General features: G+C 39.6%; 2 protein-coding genes across 3 annotated transcripts; both read right to left on the bottom strand.

Moving 5' to 3' along the window:
• Nucleotides 1–5,775: 5,775 nt before the first annotated feature.
• LOC115733073 lies at nt 5,776–6,720 on the bottom strand. Its single transcript, XM_030663741.2, has one exon. It carries the CDS (start codon nt 6,718–6,720, stop codon nt 5,776–5,778), a length of 945 nt encoding a protein of 314 aa, XP_030519601.2.
• Nucleotides 6,721–12,681: 5,961 nt separating this feature from the next.
• Nucleotides 12,682–16,954, bottom strand: LOC115728808 (phosphoribosylamine--glycine ligase, chloroplastic-like). Of its 2 annotated transcripts, XM_048282390.1 has the most exons (9): nt 16,630–16,954; nt 16,351–16,540; nt 15,933–16,074; nt 15,703–15,783; nt 15,467–15,574; nt 14,947–15,052; nt 14,441–14,811; nt 13,702–14,232; nt 12,682–13,278 (listed from the first exon to the last, which is right to left on the bottom strand). In XM_048282390.1, exons 3-9 carry the CDS (start codon nt 16,068–16,070, stop codon nt 12,862–12,864), a joined length of 1,752 nt encoding a protein of 583 aa, XP_048138347.1. In that variant the 5' UTR covers nt 16,071–16,074; nt 16,351–16,540; nt 16,630–16,954; the 3' UTR covers nt 12,682–12,861. The 2 variants fall into 2 exon arrangements, with proteins under 2 accessions (XP_048138347.1, XP_030515068.2); XM_030659208.2 differs by having other exon boundaries at nt 15,933–16,540.
• Between the last annotated feature and the right edge of the window lie 4,580 nt (nt 16,955–21,534).

Raw genomic sequence — 21,534 nt, 5'->3', positions numbered from 1 at the left:
TTCAAAAATATGCTCACGGAATCAAGTATAATGTTTCGGATATGCATAACATCCTCAAGATATGATTAGATAAGAATAATTCGAAATAGGCAACAATATATCTAAAATATATTCAGATTACGATTGTTACCTAATTCGTGAATAACTTTCCGAATTCGAACTTCAAACCAATCTCGTGATTCAAGCTTGAAAACCGAACCGATGGGCTAAGGGGATTTGTGCACGGATCAAAGGTGGTGTATTTGCATTGTCCAAGCTCAATTTGCAGCAGTAATTTTGACAATGAATCCACCTAAAAATCAGCACAAAACAGTGAAGAAACCATGCATAAACAGCAGTGAAATTGATCACGGACAACGAGGCAAAATCTGCACTGAATAGTTAGTGAAATTGTCCAAAAACAGTGCTGTTTTTGGTCACAAACGGCAACAAATTGAACTCTCCACAGCAGCGAACTAATCCCGCAACTTGTAGCAAAAATTCTGTACCGAAAAGGTAGGTAATCGCCCAAAACAGAGCTGTTTCGGGTATATGTCAGCAACAAAACAGTGAGTATTTGAGCGCCGAAATAGCAGAAATTTCAGTATCAAAACAGCAGCCAAATAAGCCCAGAATAGCAGCAAACTCCAGCAACAAAGCAGTGACAAATCGGTCCCCGAACAGCGCCCAAACAGCAGAGAAAAAGACACAAAACAGCAGCTAGATAAACTACCACGACAGGTGGTGAAAATCAGCCACGAACAGCGGTCGATTTGGTCTTCGAACAGCACCGAACAACTAAATTGTAGAGCTGAACAGAGGCGCGAAGGTTCTGCAGCGGCGGTGGTCGACTTCGGGCACGGTAGGAGATGCGAACGCACAAACGAGCGAAGCTTGGACTGCTTTTGTCCTTTTCCTCCACCGTCAAAACACCAAACAGCCACTCTCTTGCTCTCCCCTTTTTCACCCGAATTCCCTCAAATTTTCTGAATAAGATTGCCCCCCCATTAACCCTAGGCATAATTGTGTACTTATAGAACAAAGGGTCGCACGCAAGCGTAGGGTTTACCGACGACCGTTCGATTCAGAAGCTCTTATTAGATATCGATCGTCGGATTGAAAATTCTGACTTTTGAGGAATCTTATTTATTAAAAAGAGCTAGAATTTTCGTCCAAATGAGGACTCCCACAAGTTGGACCAAAATCCTAGGCTTTTGTGGGCTCATTTTGTCATTCGGGACCCAATTGGACCTTAACTAATCAAATGTATAATTAATTTAGCCCTTTTTGCAATTTTAAGGGCTCAAACGGGTTGTTTTAAGTCCAAAATTATGATGAAAAATTCGGCATCCCCTCTGGGCCTCATTCGAAATTTTCAAATTAGTCCGGTCCAACCGCCTATCAAATTAAGCTCAATTGACTCGACATCCGACCCTAAATGCCATAACATGCTTTTGGTGACGAGAAAATAAATGTGCTATGCATGATAAAATTATTTTTGTGAGAACCATTACTAATTCTCATTTTTATGAAATGATAAATTAAAATTAAAATTTAGGTGTCAACAGTTGCCCCTCTTTGAGTGGAGACTCGTAGAGGTTTCGCTCAAAGACCAAAATTGAAACCTAAATTTTGAAAATGCAAATCACAGGTAATTTTTGGTGGGACTGAATCCCATTTTTCGATGCAAGTGAAATGATACATAAAATGCAATGCTGTAAATAACATGTGTCAATGATTTCCCTTTTTTCCGTGTTAGAGAAACTTGCACATGGATCGCATACGAAAATACATGTTTTAGCAAATACCTCATACGCCGATGATTCCCTTAATTTCCAGACCTCCGGTGGATGCGAGAATACTAAGGTACTAAGCCCATCTTGTTACCAGAAATTTCCTTCTGACGGGAGACAGCGCAAGATATGTGTTGTGAAGAAATATGCTTGAGTTATGGTTCAAGCTGACCATTTTTGTCTCTCGGGAAGTGGCCCTCGTGCACTATCAACCGTGAGTCGGTAGGTTGTCTCTTGGAAAGTCACCCTCGTGGACTTCGACCATGAGTCGGTAAATTGTCTCTTAGGAAGTCGCCCTCGTGGACTTCAACTATGAGTCGGTAAGTTGTCTCTTGGGAAGTCACCCTCGTGGACTTCGACCATGAGTCGGTAAATTGTTATCGTGGGAAGTCACCCTCGTGGACTATCACCATGATTCAATAAATTGTCTCTCGGGAGATCACCCTCGTGGATCTCAACATGAGACGATAAATTAGGAAGTCACCCTCATGGACTTCAACCATGAAATTATCTCTCAAGAGATCACCATCGTGGATCTCAACGTGAGACAATAAACTAGGAGTCACCCTCGTGGACTTCAACTAGGGACAAACAAGTTGGTTATTGGGAATCACCCTCGTGGACTTCAACCAAGCATTGTGCCACCATGCCCAATTCAATTATCCGAGAATTTGAAGGATTATCTTGTGGGTAGCTGCTAGCATGGCTTTGTTCATTGAATAATCCTTGGATGAACTTTGAGACTCGAAAAAGAAATTCGAACATCAAAAATGTGTTACCCGTCGGATAGTGTCGGAGGTAACACATGCAAGCATACACGACAAAATTCAACAATAAGATCATGCATAACTCTCTGTCGATCATCAATTCCTTTAGTTCTTGTTAAGCATGATTAAAAACAAAAATATGCATTTTGCTCATATGCTAGAATTGTTCACAATATGGTTTATGCATAACTATTCTGTCAAGTTTATATTACCAAATATGTTTAGGAAGGTTATCACATCATGAATACCTCGAATGTAATATGAATAGGAACTTTAGTCCGAAAGGGCATTCTCTCACTCTCGAGAAAAGATATTTATCATTACTGCAGGATTTAAGAGAAATCACTCAATCTTACCATCACCACATTCAACAAGGATCCGAGTGATCTCGCAATTGATACGATAAAACCGATCTTGAGGTCTTGATTAGGATCGTAATGAGGGCTAGGTCAAAGGTTTAATCAAAGGGGACTCGAGTCGAGTCAAAGCTTATGAAATGAAATTCTTCATTATCTACTCCGGGTTTACAAGCCAAGAACCCCGCGAAATAAGATAAAAATGATCTTGCTCGCACTTTTTCGAGCGATATTCATGAGCATTTGAAATCCTACGTTAACCCTAGTGCCCTAATCTGAAGAGACTTTTGGTAAGGGTTGTAATGTAGGTTCAAGGTAGGCTTGAAAATGAAAGGCCTATTCAGAACAAAGGGGTGTATGATGATAAGATTGGTGATCATCCATCCTCGATACTTCAGCAAGAGTGCCATCGGTAATCTTCATTAATGTACTTCGGAAATTGTCTTTCTTTGAGGAACATTTTATGGACCAATTCAGGTGGGACCTCCCTTCCTTCCGGAGATTTTTTTTTTTTAGAGAGCTCTTTTTCTTATTCCTGATGGGAGTGGGCCCTTTCGCTCTTTAGACTGCTTCTTTCCCTCTTTTTTTTTGAATGCTTGAATTTCGGAATTTTTTTCTCTCTCTTGCTTGCCTTTTTTTTGCATGGCAAGCTTTGCTTTTTTTTTTTCTACTCCCTACTCCCATCTTTCTTGTTGAGCTCTTTTGTTAAGAGAAAAGAAAAGAGTCTCATCTAAATCTTTTGCATATTATGCTGTCAGATCTTCCAAGTTTCAGCTTGCCCCAAGGCACTTGGCGCGTCTATCAAATGGTCTAAAATGATTTCCTTTTAGGATGATCACCAATTGGGTTTCAAGAAACGAATTCGCCGCTCAAATTGGGTTAAGCAAGGGATAAATGTATATGATGTAGAAATGAAATGCTCTTCGTCATGTCTAAGGCCCTTGAGCTAACATAGAATTCGCATGCAACAAATACACTCAATAGATTGATGCAAGTGAAAGCAAGAAAATTTCACTCATTCTTTGCATTTCTGAAATTGCCCCAATGTGGGGATATTCCCGGCGGGGGGTTTGAAACTGAAACCACCGTTCGAAGGGGTTAAGCAAAGGGCAACATATAGTATTTGGATAGAGGAACTGAATGCCTCTGTCATTTCATTTAAGTCGTACCTTTCGCGAGAAAACCCTTTACCTTGTGAATGCGGAACCTAACTCTCGCTCAACTCACTTGGGGTTAAAATGTGGGACATAAATGGAAATGGATTGCCTTTCATCATTCTCTTATGCCTCATTCTGTACATTCGACGCATCATATATGTTTATACTCCCTAATCAGAGTTGGTAAATTAAACATGAAGAACAATCACGCGTAAACCATGCAAGACATGAATACGGCAATTTCAAGCATTAGCCACATTTCATGAAAATCTCACGCCTTTTGCTAAAAAAATGACTATGCAAGAACGCGAGAAAATTATCGGGAACGAGAAAATCTACGTTGCCCCGGAACATGTGAGTAGATCAACTAAGTCAGGAAGTCTACTCCTCGCGTTGAGGATTGGCTCATTCCTATCTTTGCCCCAGAGCAAGAAAAGCATGCATGAGCGAGTCGAGAGATGCTCCGACTTGTGCCACGATAGTTACCATCAAGTTGGTCATATGCTCCCGTAAGAAAGTAAGTGTTACCTTGAAAATAATGTGAGACAGAGAAACATACTCCCTCTTTCAAGTCGAGGTCTGCTCGCTCCATTTTCAATCAGAATAGGTATAGCTTTTACCAAAATGCGAGATTGCCCCAAACATGGCCGCATCTGGGGACCGAATTATGAGCTTTGGCAAGCTACTTTTTCCATACTTGATCCCTTGAAAGTTGTAGTGCCCCAGCTCGCATTAGATGTATCTTGCCCCCGAACCGGTTCTCAAACATGTAGCCGATGGATTAATAGAATAAGCGGGGTTAAACATCATGTAAGCCATTTTAAGAAGATTTTTCTTGAAAAACCTTTTGCTTTCGAAAACCTCGGGACAATAATTCTTGAGAAGCCCAACCCTCAGTACTTACCATTGATAATAGATTGTTCGATCGTTGGTTATCGTCATTGGGTTAGTTTGGTATGCCTCAACAAGATTCCAAAATAATGAAAACTTCTGTAATTTTATTGATCATGAATCAATTAAATTACATCTTATTGAATTCAAAATGCAAACAATTCCTCAATGGTGAGGAATTTTGACTCTAATCAACCTAGGAAATGAAAATGCAACCTAGACACTTAGAATGCGGGAAATACCCACGCAGGGGATTGCATAAAAATAAAAATGATACTAATTTGGGTCTACGCCCACTTCCTCAAAGATCCTTCAATTGCTTGCATGATTTGGCAACGGGTTACTCTGCACATTAGGTTGGCCGGCTGACCGGAATGTAAATGCCCCTGTTTCGAGCAAATCTTGAATTCGATTCTTAAGCACCATACAATCATCGGTTGAATGACCCGGTTCACCCGAATGATAATCACACTTCTTAGTCGGATCATATTTAGGGAATGAGGCATAATTGGGTCGTTGAGGATCCGAAGTTAGCAAGTTCTTCTTTCGCAAGATAGCCAAGACCTGCGAAGGAGTTCCCGGAAGAGGTGTAAATTGACGCTTGGGGCGGAATTGCTGACGTTGATTCCGATGGCCATAGTTAACTGTTTGTTGGGTTGCCATTGTTGCTTTAGGGGCTTGAACGGGAACCTTTTGGGCATAGGCCACATTCACCTCCGCGGCCGCTTCCTTGTCTTTTTTTCCGAAGAATCGCTTCCCCGAAGAACCGAAATCGCCATACCAACCTTTCTTTAATCCGCTCTCTACTTCTTCAGCCATCGAGATCAAGCGGCTAAACGACCGAAGCGGATGCACCTAGTATATGAGAGCGCATGTTTTGTGGAAGCGTAGACACAAATAACTTCATCAATTCTCGTTCCGGCGGCTCCGGCATAAGCTGGGCTGCCAAATTCCTACACCTAGTCGCGTCTTGTTTGACGGTCTCTCCTTTCTTCATCTCAGCTTGTTCCGGATCTTCCCTAGAGATGGTGACGTCTAGGTTAAATCCGAAATGTTTGATGAACGCTGCAGCCGTTTTTTCCCAAGTCTCAATGCGGTTGATATGATGGTTAGTGTACCATCTCATGGCTGGCCCTTTCGGACTTGCCTGGAAAGTTTGGACCATAAGAAGATCATTGGTGACATACTTAGTCATCCGGGCCTGGTACATTTGGACATGTTCTACCGGGTTAGACGTGCCGTCATACTTTTCAAATTCCGGCAACTTGAATTTATCTGGGACTTGAACCTTGGCATACATAGACAGGTCGATTGGGGAAACATGATGCGTCCCTTCTATTTCACGCAATCGTTGATCGAATTTTGCCAAAAGTTTGGCACTCTCATCATTTAACATGCCGGTTGTAACACTGGGTACAGCTGGTGTGGTGATTTGAGGCGCGGGTAAAATGACATTTCCGGGAGGCTGAGTAACACCTTGAACGCCGGATGGAGGAACATTTGCAAGAGGTGGATTGTCACCTTGAGCTCCAAGTAAAACATCTTCAAGAGGTGGCATGCCATTCAATGCTCCATCACTTTGTGCGCTCGCTTGAGGATCGACAATTGCTGGGGGTTGAATCATGGATGCCACTGGGGTTTGTCTCTGAGTCATCATGAAATTAGTCATCATCCGAGTCAACATAGCCATCTGGTCTTTCATATCCTTCATCTCTTCTTTGATCTGCATTTTTACTTGCGCTTCGACACGAGCTGCGATTTCAGCATCATCAGCCATCTTTCTTGCTCTGGATCGAGTAACAATTGGTGCACGTGGGGTATCCGTAGTAAATTACCTGGAAGAGATGATCATATGGTGAGTATAGCATGTGAGAAACGTTGAGTCGATCCATGGCTAGACTAGACTCATGAATACCACTCAAACTTGATTCGTGACACTGACCAGGAAATTCCTGCTTCGTCGGATTTCGGAAAACAATTCGTCAAACATCACCGGAGGGTCAAAATGGTGTGAAAAATTACAAGCTCATAGTTGAGAGGATGAGGAACAACTTTCATGTTTGGTGGTTTAGCTGAAAATGAACGGATTAGCTCAGTTTAGTGCATTTTCTCAAAAAATCACATCCGGAAAACTGTCTCGTCCGCCTTCTGTTAAATGAACGAAGGACCCCCTAAAAATGTGAATTCAAATCTGAAATTTTGTAGGCTATCATTTGAAACATCAACCTACAACTTTCATGTTTGGAAATTTAGCAATACAGCACATTTACTAGTAGTAAATCGCAAAATGAATCTGTAGTCTGAGAAGTGCGAGATCCCAGCCTGCTTGACCCCGGCCATTAATTCCATAATAAATAGAAAACAGACTGAATTACCACGAAATTTTTCGATATGATGGTTCAAGATCTTATGAACATTTTTCATTTGAAGTGAGGAAATTGAATCCAACGTAAAAGGGTTGTAAAAATTCGTACAAGACTGCAAGGTCAGAATGAAAACAGAGCTGTTTTGTTAATCTAAAAGTGTAATCAAAGTATGACCACCATAAAATCCGAAAAAAAAAATCCTAAACAAGAGACTTAGCAATGTAAAGATACAAGTAAAAAGACGGGACTCGACGAGACCACAAAGACAAACCTAATTTGCCATGGACCGACTCATGAAATGAAGGGAGAAAATACATGTGCGATCATGATTTCAGAGACAAGCGGAATGACATATGCATGCTTTATTAGCCAGATTTTTACAGCTTTCAAAAGCGAGCCCGACTTAAAGATGTAAGTCGTGTTTTCGCCCTTTTAAGCTTAGGGAATGTTAAGAAAAACCCCTCGTGCCCGCAGATTCAGGCCTGAACGGGGAATCTTAACATAATCGGGGTCGAAGGTAAGGTCGTCCATTCCTCCATCCCGAGGCCGGGCAAATTCTTACCCGGACACCATCCTAGGTTCATCTAGCATTTTAGGTCCAATGCAATGTCATGAATCATGCATAACAAGTTTAATCCACTCAATTATGGAATTTGCAAAATAATTAAACTAATGACCCTGCAAAACAAAGGTTAGAAAATAACATTTACATAACCTGTAAAAACATTTAACACCTAAGGGAAGTTAAGAATAAACACAATCCGTGAATTCAAGAATCAAGAGAAAATTCACGTTTAATCAATCAAGGCATAGATCATGAAAATTAACGGCTTAAGTCCACAAAAATTTTAATTTTTTGAAAATTACGGGTGACTTAAAAAAAATCCGAAAATTAATGTTAATTTTCAAAAATTCATGAGAAGTTCAGTTCACCTTTTAATTTTCAAAAAGAATTAAAATTTTAATCCCCAGCGGAGTCGCCAAGCTGTCGCGACCTAAAAATTAATTTAGGTTAATGGATTATTAGGTTAATTAGATGAATTAACTAACCTAATACGGACTCTCCCAAGCCCTACCAATTCGCAACTTAGGTTTGATTTTTTTTTTTTTGTAGGAGCCGCCACTAATCTTTTTTGGTAGGTAGATTAGATACCTAAATAAAATACGGGAGAATACTTTATTTTCTGCTAACCAGAGATTTAGGGTTCGGGGACTTGATTATGTTAATTTTTAATTAACACCCTTTCGGTACCAGATTTCATGAAAATGCCTTTTCTTGATTGACGATGCGAATTGAATGTTTTTCTTTTTCATTTTCCCTTTCATTATTTTTTTGTTTTTTCAAATTTCTTTTAAGCTTGAATTTGAACAAAGTTAAACAAAAATGCCCATAATATACCTTAATTTCCGAATTTTCTGATAAATCTTCTCATTCCCGAAGATCCGGGCTAGAGCGAGATTTTATCCGCTATATTCTCGAGGATTCGAGCTAATATGCGAATAATGGTATAAGATGTCATCATCCCCTATCGCCAAAGGGCAGAATACGAAATCTTATACTAAATTGCAGTCCCATCCCATAAGATCATGGTTAAGGCTTGCAATTTAATATTCCGACGGGACTAGGCACCAGGGAGCATACATTATAGGCAGTTTTGTTTAAAGATGTGCAAATATTTATTGAATTTTCGAAAATCCTTAGGGGATTTCGGAATTTTCAAGGGCATATGGCCCTATCCGCAAAGGATATTCATATCTTTTAAAATTGGAAAATTATCTCTTGAGATTTGAAAAGAATTTTCAGATAACTATCCAAATTTTAAAAGATATGATCAAAATTTTAGAAGATTTCAATTTAGACCATAAAATAATCTTGAATATTTCAAAAGATATACACAAAGATATGATCGGGATTTTGATTATCTTAGATTCAAATCAAATATTCAAAAATATGCTCACGGAATCAAGTATAATGTTTCGGATATGCATAACATCCTCAAGATATGATTAGATAAGAATAATTCGAAATAGGCAACAATATATCTAAAATATATTCAGATTACGATTGTTACCTAATTCGTGAATAACTTTCCGAATTCGAACTTCAAACCAATCTCGTGATTCAAGCTTGAAAACTGAACCGATGGGCTAAGGGGATTTGTGCACGGATCAAAGGTGGTGTATTTGCATTGTCCAAGCTCAATTTGCAGCAGTAATTTTGACAATGAATCCACCTAAAAATCAGCACAAAACAGTGAAGAAACCATGCATAAACAGCAGTGAAATTGATCACGGACAACGAGGCAAAATCTGCACTGAATAGTTAGTGAAATTGTCCAAAAACAGTGCTGTTTTTGGTCACAAACGGCAACAAATTGAACTCTCCACAGCAGCGAACTAATCCCGCAACTTGTAGCAAAAATTCTGTACCGAAAAGGTAGGTAATCGCCCAAAACAGAGCTGTTTCGGGTATATGTCAGCAGCAAAACAGTGAGTATTTGAGCGCCGAAATAGCAGAAATTTCAGTATCAAAACAGCAGCCAAATAAGCCCAGAATAGCAGCAAACTCCAGCAACAAAGCAGTGACAAATCGGTCCCCGAACAGCGCCCAAACAGCAGAGAAAAAGACACAAAACAGCAGCTAGATAAACTACCCCGACAGTGGTGAAAATCAGCACGAACAGCGGTCGATTTGGTCTTCGAACAAGCACTGAACAACTAAATTGTAGAGCTGAACAGAGGCGCGAAGGTTCTGCAGCGGCGGTGGTCGACTTCGGGCACGGTAGGAGATGCGAACGCACAAACGAGCGAAGCTTGGACTGCTTTTGTCCTTTTCCTCCACCGTCAAAACACCAAACAGCCACTCTCTTGCTCTCCCCTTTTTCACCTGAATTCCCTCAAATTTTCTGAATAAGATTGCCCCCCCATTAACCCTAGGCATAATTGTGTACTTATAGAACAAAGGGTCGCACGCAAGCGTAGGGTTTACCGACGACCGTTCGATTCAGAAGCTCTTATTAGATATCGATCGTCGGATTGAAAATTCTGACTTTTGAGGAATCTTATTTATTAAAAAGAGCTAGAATTTTCGTCCAAATGAGGACTCCCACAAGTTGGACCAAAATCCTAGGCTTTTGTGGGCTCATTTTGTCATTCCGGACCCAATTGGACCTTAACTAATCAAATGGATAATTAATTTAGCCCTTTTTGCAATTTTAAGGGCTCAAACGGGTTGTTTTAAGTCCAAAATTATGATGAAAAATTCGGCATCCCCTCCGGGCCTCATTCGAAATTTTCAAATTAGTCCGGTCCAACCGCCTATCAAATTAAGCTCAATTGACTCGACATCCGACCCTAAATGCCATAACATGCTTTTGACTGACAGAAAATAAATGTGCTATGCATGATAAAATTATTTTTGTGAGAACCATTACTAATTCTCATTTTTATGAAATGATAAATTAAAATTAAAATTTAGGTGTCAACGAGACAAAAAAGTGCTAAGAAGAAATTATTTCTTCATCACTGCCATTCTCATAGGCTCAATGTTGCCCCTCTACAGATCTTCACGATGGTTGAAGCTCTAAGTTTGCTCGATTTTATTCACCGATTCTCAATAAATTTAACGTACACTATATAAGTGGAGGTGACATAATGGGTCTATAACCTATATATGAACAAATATATAATGATGCAGGTCATAAATGAGTTGCCTTAAATTTTACAAACAAGCTTAAATGGATCATAAATGAACCTGGTTACCTAACAACTTAATGAGTCTTAAACAAGTTACCTAACAAGCTTAAGTGAATCATAAACATGTCATTTTAAAATTTTCTGATTTTTTCTTTTTATAATTTGAGGGCCGGTGAGACCCGGGACCCTTGCCCACTGCCACCAAGGGCTTTGCAGTCCTCGCTTGTGGTCAGTGAGGGCCAACCAGTGACCCTTGCAAGACTTAGAAAAAGAAAAAGAAAAAAGGAAATAAGAATTTACAATTATTTTTAGAGTAATAACAAATTGTCCATAGTGTTTAGCACTATAATTTTTTTTTTAGAAATTTATGATAAACAAGTTTTCTTATATTAAATTAAGTATGAAAGTGTTTAAGCAATATGAGTGGGGTCGGGTATGAGTTGAGTCGGGTATGGGCCACTAAAGGCCCGTATGGCAACAATTCTGATATTCTAATTGTGTTCCCTAAAACAAAAAGGATGAGAAATCCGTTTGGTAACATACATGATTTTGATCTTAAAATTTTTTGATTCTATTCCTGGGAACACTTTTAGAGCAGAAATAAGAATAAAAGGAAATGTCATTTTTGTTCCAAAATTACTTTTTAGAAACAAGACAAATAAAGTGAGAAGGCCCCAATTTTGTGCCGCCGATCGCTGCCAATCGTTGTAGAAAAAGGAAAATAAAAAATACATTTTAAAAATACAACATATATTTTAGAAAAAAAACAACAAATAAATTTTGAAAAAAAATAAATTTTGAAAAAAAATTAAAAAAATTTCTCTAGATTTGTATTGCAATCGTAACAAATCATAAGAAACAAATATGGCACGATTTGGTTAAATAAAGACGTGTTTATGTAATACATGTCGGATCACATATGGGTTTGGTTAAATATATATGTGTTTAAGTGCAAATTCGTGGCAAAAATTAAAGTGCAAATTGCCTATTGAGTTTACGTTCTTTCTTATGAATTTTGCATATGTCTTTATGCTCTACAAAATAAATAGACTAATTATAGATTATGTATGATATGTATTCATTTTATTAGTGATGCTATATAGGTTGTTTTTATAGTGACAAGACGTAATTATTTCACTTAAATAAAAAAAAAAGAGAAGAGAAATTGTTTTTAAGAACATAAATTCTGTGAAGTTACCAAACGCATTGTTACTCTATGAATAGAAATTTTGTGTAGTTACAAAACGCGTTCTAATCCTCTAAAATTCATGTAAAAAACAAAATTAAAAAAAATCAGTTCTGATCAGAATTACTTTTTCGAATCATAATCGTTGCCATGCGGGCCCTAAATTTACACTATAATAAATTAATCATTAACGGGCCAAATTGATTTATTTAGATTGAATTATTTGTTATCCGACTCACCTGTTTGATAGGCGTGGACGAACGTTAAGAAGGTCAAATTTAACGTGTAACACGCCTGCACCCTCTGCTATAGTCGTTGACTTAAAAGCGGTGGTGCTCTCACGTCAGTGCAGCACAAAATAAATTTCTCATTCGTCAACTGCAACCGAAGATGCAAGTGCAACGCGAACCCCCGTAAACACAGCCAAGGGCGTTACTTAACTAGCCAAACATAAACAAAAATCCCACAACCGTAACTATTCCTCAAAGAAGAAAAAGCGGAACATTGTTTTTCCAGTCATTCAGTAGCTCTTAGAGAGAAATGCAAAAGGATCTCACGAGGTGTAAAACATGTTTGTCCCGACAACTAGCCAATGATATATTCATCCAAAAAATGTCCCCTGAGATAAACTGTCTCCACCCAGGTAAATCCTAACCTTGTTGTCACCGCCTTAACCTTCTTTCTCTACTTCCGTCTTTGTAAGTGCTCTCCACCCAATGTCGTGGCGATAGAATCCTCCTCGCCAGTCAATGGCTTCAACTGCGTTGTAAGCTCTTTCGCGTGCTTCTTCCAAATTCCTTCCCTTAGCAGTGACCCCAAGAACACGACCACTTGCCGCAATGAAATTCCCATCTGAGTCAAAAGCTGTTCCACCGTGGAATATCTTAACAGATGGAGCAACCATTTCTGCTGCTTCCAGATTCTGAATCACACTTCCTGCTTGGTAGTTTCCTGGATAGCCCCTACTTGCCATTACCACTACCATAGCAGTTTCAGGTGACCAGTCGAGAGTCACTCCACTCAACTCACCCCTACAAGCTGCCAACAATACTCGTGCCAAATCTGATTTTAGACGAAGCATGAACACCTGCAAATGCAAGGGAATCTTCGTGATTAACAGAATCCATGCCAAAAATAAAAAGCAAAATGGAAGGGAGATCCATTTATTTAGACCATTGAATGCACTTCTTCCCTCTCCATGTAAAGTTGTCGACAGAATATGCAGACTACATAAACATGAGCCCAAACAGTCCAAGGCGATGCGAAAATAGGAACAAGGTTTATTAAGATAAAAAAAAAATGATGGCCTGCAACATTATCACCACTAAATCTAGGAACGAGTGAAAAGAAAGATACGACTTTAGATGGAGCTGCCCAGAAGATTAGCATTGAATATTTCTTCAAAATATATACGTTAGGAGGAACTGAAACCCAAAATAGTCAACATCAGCCATAATAATATATTATAAAAGATTCTGGACACTAACTACTTACAGATTCAACTACATACCTGACACTCCGGATCTCCAAAGCGCACATCATACTCAATCAGTTTAGCAAACCCAGACTTCTTCTCTATTATGAGACCTGCACCTAGAACACCAACAAACTTGCAGCCTTCAGCTGCCATCCCTTTGACAGTAGGGAGAATAATAGACTTCATCACGAATGACTGCAATTCTGGAGTTAATACTGGTGCTGGAGAGTATGCACCCATTCCACCAGTATTCAGTCCTGTATCACCATCTCCAACTCGTTTATGATCTTGCACAGATGCCAGGGGAATGGCTGTCTCTCCGTCTACCAGTGCATAGAAAGAGACTTCATCGCCTTCTAGGAACTCCTCAACGATGAGCTTGCCACACCCAGAGCCAAAAGCCCCCTTCACAAGCATTGAGTCAACAGCATCATATGCCTCCTCCAACATCATGACAACAATGGCACCCTTCCCAGCAGCCAACCCATGCGTCTTTACAACAATTGGAGCCCCTTCCTTCTTGATGTATTGCTTTGCTTCAGATGGGTCGGTGAAAGTTTTATACTGCACCAGCAATAAAAAGAGAAGGAACTGGTTAAAAACTCAAGTCTTATCCATGAGAAAAACTAGCGAGTGCAATAATCGCAAAGCCCAGACAACTATCATTTGCGAGGACATGACTTGGATGTAACACCTAACGGGAGACCATTTGTATGTCTACGTGAAGATCACTACGCTATCAAGCTAAAAGTACTTAAGATTCCAGGACAACCTTGGCCGTGGGGATGTTGTACTTGTCGCAGATGCTCTTGAAGAAGGTTTTAGAGCCCTCTAAAGCAGCGGCTTTGGATGAGGGGCCAAAGGTAAGAATGCCTGCTCGAGCAAGATCGTCCACAATCCCAGAGACAAGAGGAGCCTCCGGCCCAACTACCACGAGGTCGATTCCCAGCTCGCGGCAGACAGATATGACAGCTGAACTGTCAGAAATGTCCAGCCCAGGAAGGCAAACGGCATTTCCAGAGCTGGAAATGCCGGCATTTCCAGGCGCACAGAAGACAGCCTTGCACGATGGGGATCGTTGCAAGGCGAAGCAGAGTGCATGCTCCCTTCCGCCAGCGCCTATCACTAGAGCAACTACTCTCCCTGGTGCAAAGACAGGATATAACACGAGAAAACAGGTGAATTTAAAAATAAAACAGCAGAGGAGAGAAAGGGAAGTTCATAAGAGAAAAAAATACGGGAAAAAGGAAAAGAACCGCGAAAGAAAGATTCCCCTACCACCGTCGCCGCTCGAGGGAGGTGGTACAGGTACCGATTTAGACATAGACTGAACCGCAGCAAGGGATGGTAACGGTGTTGAGAGGCTGCCCAACAGTCGGGATGGCTGTGGAAATAGAAGCCTCTCGTAACTAGACAAAAGTTTACATACAAAGTTGTTCCAAGCTATCATCGTGCCAAATAATCTCATGAGACAGTATAACAAGTACTGGTTCCGTATAAGGCATTAAAGGGACAGCATTTAACAAACATGTGAAGATGATTCAGCTCCCCACTGTATCGTTCCTTTCATTGACTTTCACAGCAAATGAAGCCTCTAAGAAAAGTACGAGTGTGGCGCAATAGCTTCTCAGGTTCTGAGGTGAAAACTGTTTTTACTGCCTCAAACGCCTCTTCAATAGGCTTTCTAGCATCAATCTTATTGAATGCTAAAAGAAATAAGCAAGTGCATGAAACGATGCAACCAGAACATACCATACACACCTACAGAAAGTTTCAACACATTGAGAAATTTCCTCACCTTTCTGACATTTCCCCAGGAATTGCAATGCTCAATAACTGAGAGGCTAGACCCCAAGAATGCCTCAAACCTTTTCCTTATTGCTTCTACGTTGTCATCTTCTCTTCCCTTCAAGCCAGTAAGAAATAGCGGAAAGGCATCAGACATCTAAATTGATTGGATGAGCTGGAAAGATGGCAAAAGCAAGAATATGAATCTTCTTCTAGGGAAAAGTGACGGAGAAGTAATTGCCAGACCTGACTCCGACTCAAGAAGCGCCTTTCCATCTCTTCCACAGGACAAGCGAAAAACAAAGCGAATTCTGTCTCAATCTTAGTCTGCAGATGTTTTGCTAGTCAATCTTTTAGGAAGGAAGATCAACACTCAGTAGGCTCACATTTGAACTGTGCGGGATGATACTATAGTAATACTGAGATCTGAGTAGCGATTATTTTTTTTAGATAAGAACAGGTGCGGTCAAACTTACAACAGCTTCAAATGCCGAACGACTTTCCTCATTCAGAAGGAACTTGTCATTTCTACTTTCTTGCGTGGCTTTTGGCAGGAGCTTGATTGACACTTTTGCAGGCGCAATCTTTCCCTCCTTAATCATATTCTGGATCATAGTTCTGCCAATTGGAAGAGAAATTTCAGGTGCTCGTCCGGCCTTTACAAGAACCTCAAAGAAATAGATCTAATCACATGCATCCATTCATATTGATGTGCATCTGCTGATAATTGGTTGATCCGCGTCGAACAGAGTTCGATTTCATGTCGTACCATTTATGGGGTGATGCTCGGCTCAAGACAATCATTAATCAAGAGTCATTTAATGATGGTTACGTAAACAACAGATAATCAAAAGAATTTATTGCGAAAAGCATAACTAAAGATACTGTACAGACCTCGTGAAGCAATAGATCAAACTGATGAGAGAAAAAGAAGCAATAGAAGATCAAGGACAGTGGCTTATTAACCCAATTCCGCAACCAGATTGGATTTCCGCTTGGAGAAGATCGCCGGCATTGAGATGGGTGACGCCAAAGTGCTGAACGAAATTCACACGTCGAGTACCCTTCCCACTGCCTGATGTACCTAAATGAAACAGGTTGAAACAAGGAGGCGATCGTGAACAAGGAGAAAAATCAAAGAAGAAGAAAAGAAGAAGAAGAGAGAGAAGATACACAAACGCCGGCAGAAACTGGGCCGTCGAGCGGAAGAAGGCGTGGAAACTACAACAAGGGATTGCGAGGCCATTATTATTATTTTTTTTTTGGGGGTCGTGGCCAACAAAGACGGAGGAGGAGTGAAGAAAGCTTGTGAACGAAAATGGCGATGTGCTGAGTGAGGAGGAGAGAGAAGCAGACGAAAACAGAAGAGTAAAATAGAAGAGAGAAGAAAGCCTGAAACAAAAATGGAGGCTGATTGAGGCTTCGCGATAATTCTTTTGCAGAAGTTCAGAGAAGCAAACTTGCAGAGGCGGGTTACGAACCAATAACCGTCACCTCTATTTCTTTCTTCCACGCGCGTTTCTCTGCATGGGCTATTTCTGGTTTCCTTTTTTTATTTATGCGCAGGTACATCTATTATGGAAAAGAAGGTCAATACAAAAAAACAAAAAAAGAATGTTCACAGATTTTAGCTCCTAAAAATAATTGGCCATGAACTGGCTTGTTCTTCGACGAACACATTTGTAGGTCCGCCATCCCGGACTTTTCAAGTGATAGAGTGGAACTGTCCGCTGGAGCTCGATCTTGCACCTCAAGAGTACTCGATTTCTACCAATCCAAAATTCCCGATCCACCTTCAAGTGTGTCCATTAGATACCGGAGTCCTCGGTCAGCAAATAATAATCCAAAGGGCCATAAATTCTTCGCCCCGACAAGACAATTACAAAATACTAAAGATGAGAAGATGGACTGTTAAGAAGGTGAGAGATGAACAACAGTTGAAGGAAAAGGGGAGAATTCGGGAAATGGTGAAGCGGAGCGACGAGGACGGCATAGCGGGGCAGTTCGAATACATGCGGAGTGGGCATTGGACGTGGGATTTTCTATAAAGTTGCTTTTAATACTGGTTACAGGGTTAATTTGGTAATATTTGGGAGGGACAGTAAATCCTAAAAATGGCTTTTCGGGATTTCATAGATATACGTCCGTCCTCTCTTCATAATTCTTTTTTGTGTTGTTACAATTACGTTAGAGGCCACATAGATTTGATGGTATGCTTTCGGAGAAATTGCTAAAAAAGTATTAAATTTTTTAATTTGATCAATTTAGTCCTAAATTTTTTTACATTTTGCTGATGTAGTCCTTGTTAGGATTTGGTGCACAATCATAATGAAATTAAGCGCATTACGAGAAAGAGAAATCGACACAATGTTTTATCCTAATTCACCCATAAATTAAGGCTATATTCTGCAGAGAATTTTACTATAATTAGCCTCCCGTATCTCTCGTTACATCACTCAATTACAAACATGTCTTCCTAAAGTTGATAGTTTTTTTTTTTTGTTGTCAAACTAAGTGGACAGTTATTTATATCTTTTTCTTGAATTTTTTCAATAAAAGACTCACATCCCTTCTTATCGATGGGGAGTATGAACCACACCTCTACGGTCCTTACGATCAATTCCGATCGAAAATCACCGATGTGTATGGCGGTCGTCCCTACATAGCACGATTAGTACTAAAGTGGACAGTTATTTTTATTTTTTTTCTGAATTTTTTCCTATTCATTTTTCTTTTTCTCCTGCTTTTCTTTTTTCCCCATTTTTATCGTTTTTTCTTATTTCCCTCTGCAGGTCTACTCCCTTGGCAACTTCAGCAATCTCCAGTTAAAATTGACTGTGATGACTACATTGCCAAATTGTCAAAAACTTGAGAACTAAACTGGCCAAATTGAAAGGTTTTTTTTTTTTTTTTATTGAATTAAGTGTAATATGTTGATGACTTTTTTTTTTGTAATGATCCCATGTGATGTTTCCCATTTGATTTATCTCTCTATGCTCGATATTATAAAGTAGATTCACACAAGGATGTCGACATCAAACTTTTATTTCAAGGTCGCGACATAAGCCTATCTAATGGCCGAAACCGCGCAATTCGAAGTTCTTAAGGTAATCATCTAGTAATTATCTCAATATAACTCCCGCATACCGAATCTAGATCCGCACTTAAAAATCTTTCTCTTATGTCTTAAATGAATTTCCCCGGACGATTAAGTTTCGAGAGATCTTTTACCATTGTCAGAAGAATGCACATATTTTTTCCCTTTTTTTTTTCCTCTTATTTTTTTCTAACGGTTTGCTGCCTTGGCAGTTGCCCGTAGAATTCACTGGCCCTAGCACCATTTATAAATAATAGGAAAAAAGAAATAAAATCAGAAAATTTATTTAAAAAATTGTTAACTTCAGCGATTTTCAGCAAAAATTGGCTAAATGTATACATTGCCAAATTGTCAAAAAGTTGAGGACTAAACTAGCCCAATTGAAAGGTTTTTTTTACTGAATTAGCTCAAGTGTCATATGTTTATAATTTTTTCTTGATGATCCGTCTGATGTTTCCCATTTGATTTATCTCCATGCTCCATAACATTCACACAAGGATTTCGTCATCAAACTCTTATTTCAAGATCCTGATGTGAGCCTATCTAATGGCCGAAATCGTGCAATTTGAAGTTCTTAAATTAATCATCTCGTAATTATCTCAATATAACTCCTGCACACCAAATCTGGATCTGCACTTAAAATCTTTCTCATATGTTTAAATGAATTTCTCCAGGCGATTTAATTTCAAGGGAACTTTTATCATTGTCAAAGGAATGCACGTATGCTCAGACAGCGCTAAAGTGGACCGTTATTTGTATTTTTTCTTGAACTTTTTTCTCTTCTTTTTTCCTTTTTTTTCTTTTCCTCTAATTTTCCTCTGCTGGTTTGCTGCCTTGGCAGTTGCCGGTAGAGGTCACCGGCCCTAGTCCTATTAAAAAAAAAGGAAAAAAGAAATAAAAGTAGAAAATTTATTTAAAAAATTGTCAAATTCAGCGATTTTCAGTAAAAATTGACCAAATATATACATTGCCAAATTGTCAAAAAGTTGAGGACTAAACTGGCCCAAGTGAAAGGTTTTTGATTGAATTAGCTCAAGTGTCATATGTGTGAAGACTAATAATGCAACCTAGAGGGGGGATAAATAGGTTGTTTCAAACTTTTTCAGATTTTGCAAAAAACCAAAGGTGGTATGAAAAAGATCGGGCAAGCAAATGTATTGCCAAACAAGATCTGGGTGTGTGCAAGCAGAGATATGAGATAGAAAAGATTGGCACATCATATATATAGTGGTTCGGCTTATATACCAAGCCTACGTCTACTCCACACAACTAACAGCCACAACACGAGCTAGAATACACTAGTAAACTGCCTCACAAGTTGCAAATAGTATGTGAGCTGATCTTTTACACAATAGATCACACTATCTCGATACAGCCTCACCGCTCGTAGATGTACATTTGATTTTGCACGATTACTAGGCAACAACAGGTCACAAGATCTTTTACACTTGCTTTCCAACTAGAACAAATTCTAGAGCAACAATGGATATTCAATCAATTCGAATTCTCCTTCTTACTTTTGGCCTTCATGATCTCCTCCTTTTATAAGCCTCAGCAAACTAGCCGTTGGAATATCTCTGGAGAAGCAAAAGAGTCGTTGAAGTTTGATGGAATAGCTTATCATTGCATTGGAACCGCTTTCCCTTGTCAGACAGGACTTTTCTAAAATAGGTGCTAACTCGCTATTTCACACCGACAGTTTTAGCTTTTCTCTAACACAGCAGAGAACCTGTTCCGAGAAGACAAAATTCTTCCCGTTGGCCATTTCCATCACATGCAGCCAACTTCACCTGATCTTTTCGAAACATTGGCATGCATAAACTTTATACTCCTTGTTTGACCTAATCTTCAACCCCCGATATCAAATATTCGGTGACCAGGTCTTTTGAGGTCCTCAACGAATGTTTTCCCGAAAGTGCTTTAGTCTTCACACGCTTTTTACCTTATGGCCATCTCGTGATCCTTAGCCATAGGCAATAAACATCTGCACACCAAGGGTAAATAAAATACCAAAGGATAATTTGGAGATCATCAAAATGTTTTATGAGATGTTTGTCCAACAATCGCTCCCTTTTTTATGATGACAAAACTATCCCGTAGATGTAATGTGAGATAGAGTTTATAGAGTGCAATAAAGTAAAGATCTGCATAGTTGATATTTCGTTTATAAGGCACGGTTGCATATAAAATGATTTCTTCGAAAAAGATTTGGAATTGAATCTGGAGAAGGATCGACTAAGCTGATCTTTTGATTTTGAAAAGTGTTGATCAAGCTTAAGTAGTCGCAGTTTCAAGATGTTAAAAAAAATAAGCCGTTTAAGAAAAGCATCTTGAGAGGAAATAGTTTAAGATGAGCTTCTTGAGAGGAAATTTTTGTCCTCATGCCGTTGGGTTTTTGTCTTATAGCTCCTCATATTTCACAGGCTCCCCCTGTTTTTGTGTCTCCTTTAGAATTGCACATCCTGTCCACATAACCATTCACAAAGAAATACTCTCTCCCTTTTTGTCATCAACAAAAGTAGAAAACAGTAGATAAAGCAACATAGGATATGAATAACATCAATTCATTCATTTAGACAGGTGGTGCAACATCGGGGTAAAAAAAAAAATCCTAAACACCATTCAAGAGACAATATCCACAAGGCATCAAAAACAGGCAATGAAAGCGCAAAACATCAGGTAAGATCATTAGGGGCTGGTGTGCTTGCGTTTCTGAGAGGGTGGAGATTGAGTAGGTTCAGGAAGGGTGTTTAGGGGGTTGTAGTAGCCCATGCTGATGATGGTCCTTTCCAGTTTGACCAGATACTTCGGAATGTTGGCCATGGATGTCTCCAACTCCCTTACCTCTGCTTGAACAACTTGCAGGACGTCTGTAGACACAAAAGCATATTGTCCCACTGAAGAAGAAGTTTTCTCAGGTCGAGGGACATGAGGCTTTCTTGGCAACAGCGGGCTTGCCTCTCTGTGTTCCTTCTAAGGTG

This window comes from Rhodamnia argentea, chromosome 7, assembly GCF_020921035.1.
Source record: "Rhodamnia argentea isolate NSW1041297 chromosome 7, ASM2092103v1, whole genome shotgun sequence".
Taxonomy (NCBI): domain Eukaryota; kingdom Viridiplantae; phylum Streptophyta; class Magnoliopsida; order Myrtales; family Myrtaceae; genus Rhodamnia; species Rhodamnia argentea.
Note: the sequence above shows the minus strand (reverse complement) of the source record. Positions and strands in the feature narration are given on the sequence as shown.

Coding starts and splice junctions, on each gene's coding strand:
- LOC115733073 (XM_030663741.2), bottom strand. CDS start 6,720: ATGGCTGATGATGCTGAAATCGCAGCTCGTGTCGAAGCGCAAGTAAAA.
- LOC115728808 (XM_030659208.2), bottom strand. CDS start 16,070: ATGATCCAGAATATGATTAAGGAGGGAAAGATTGCGCCTGCAAAAGTG. Junction 15,784..15,932: donor GTTCGGCATTTGAAGCTGTT/GTAAGTTTGACC, acceptor AAACATCTGCAG/ACTAAGATTGAGACAGAATT. Junction 15,575..15,702: donor GCTTCTTGAGTCGGAGTCAG/GTCTGGCAATTA, acceptor ACTGGCTTGAAG/GGAAGAGAAGATGACAACGT.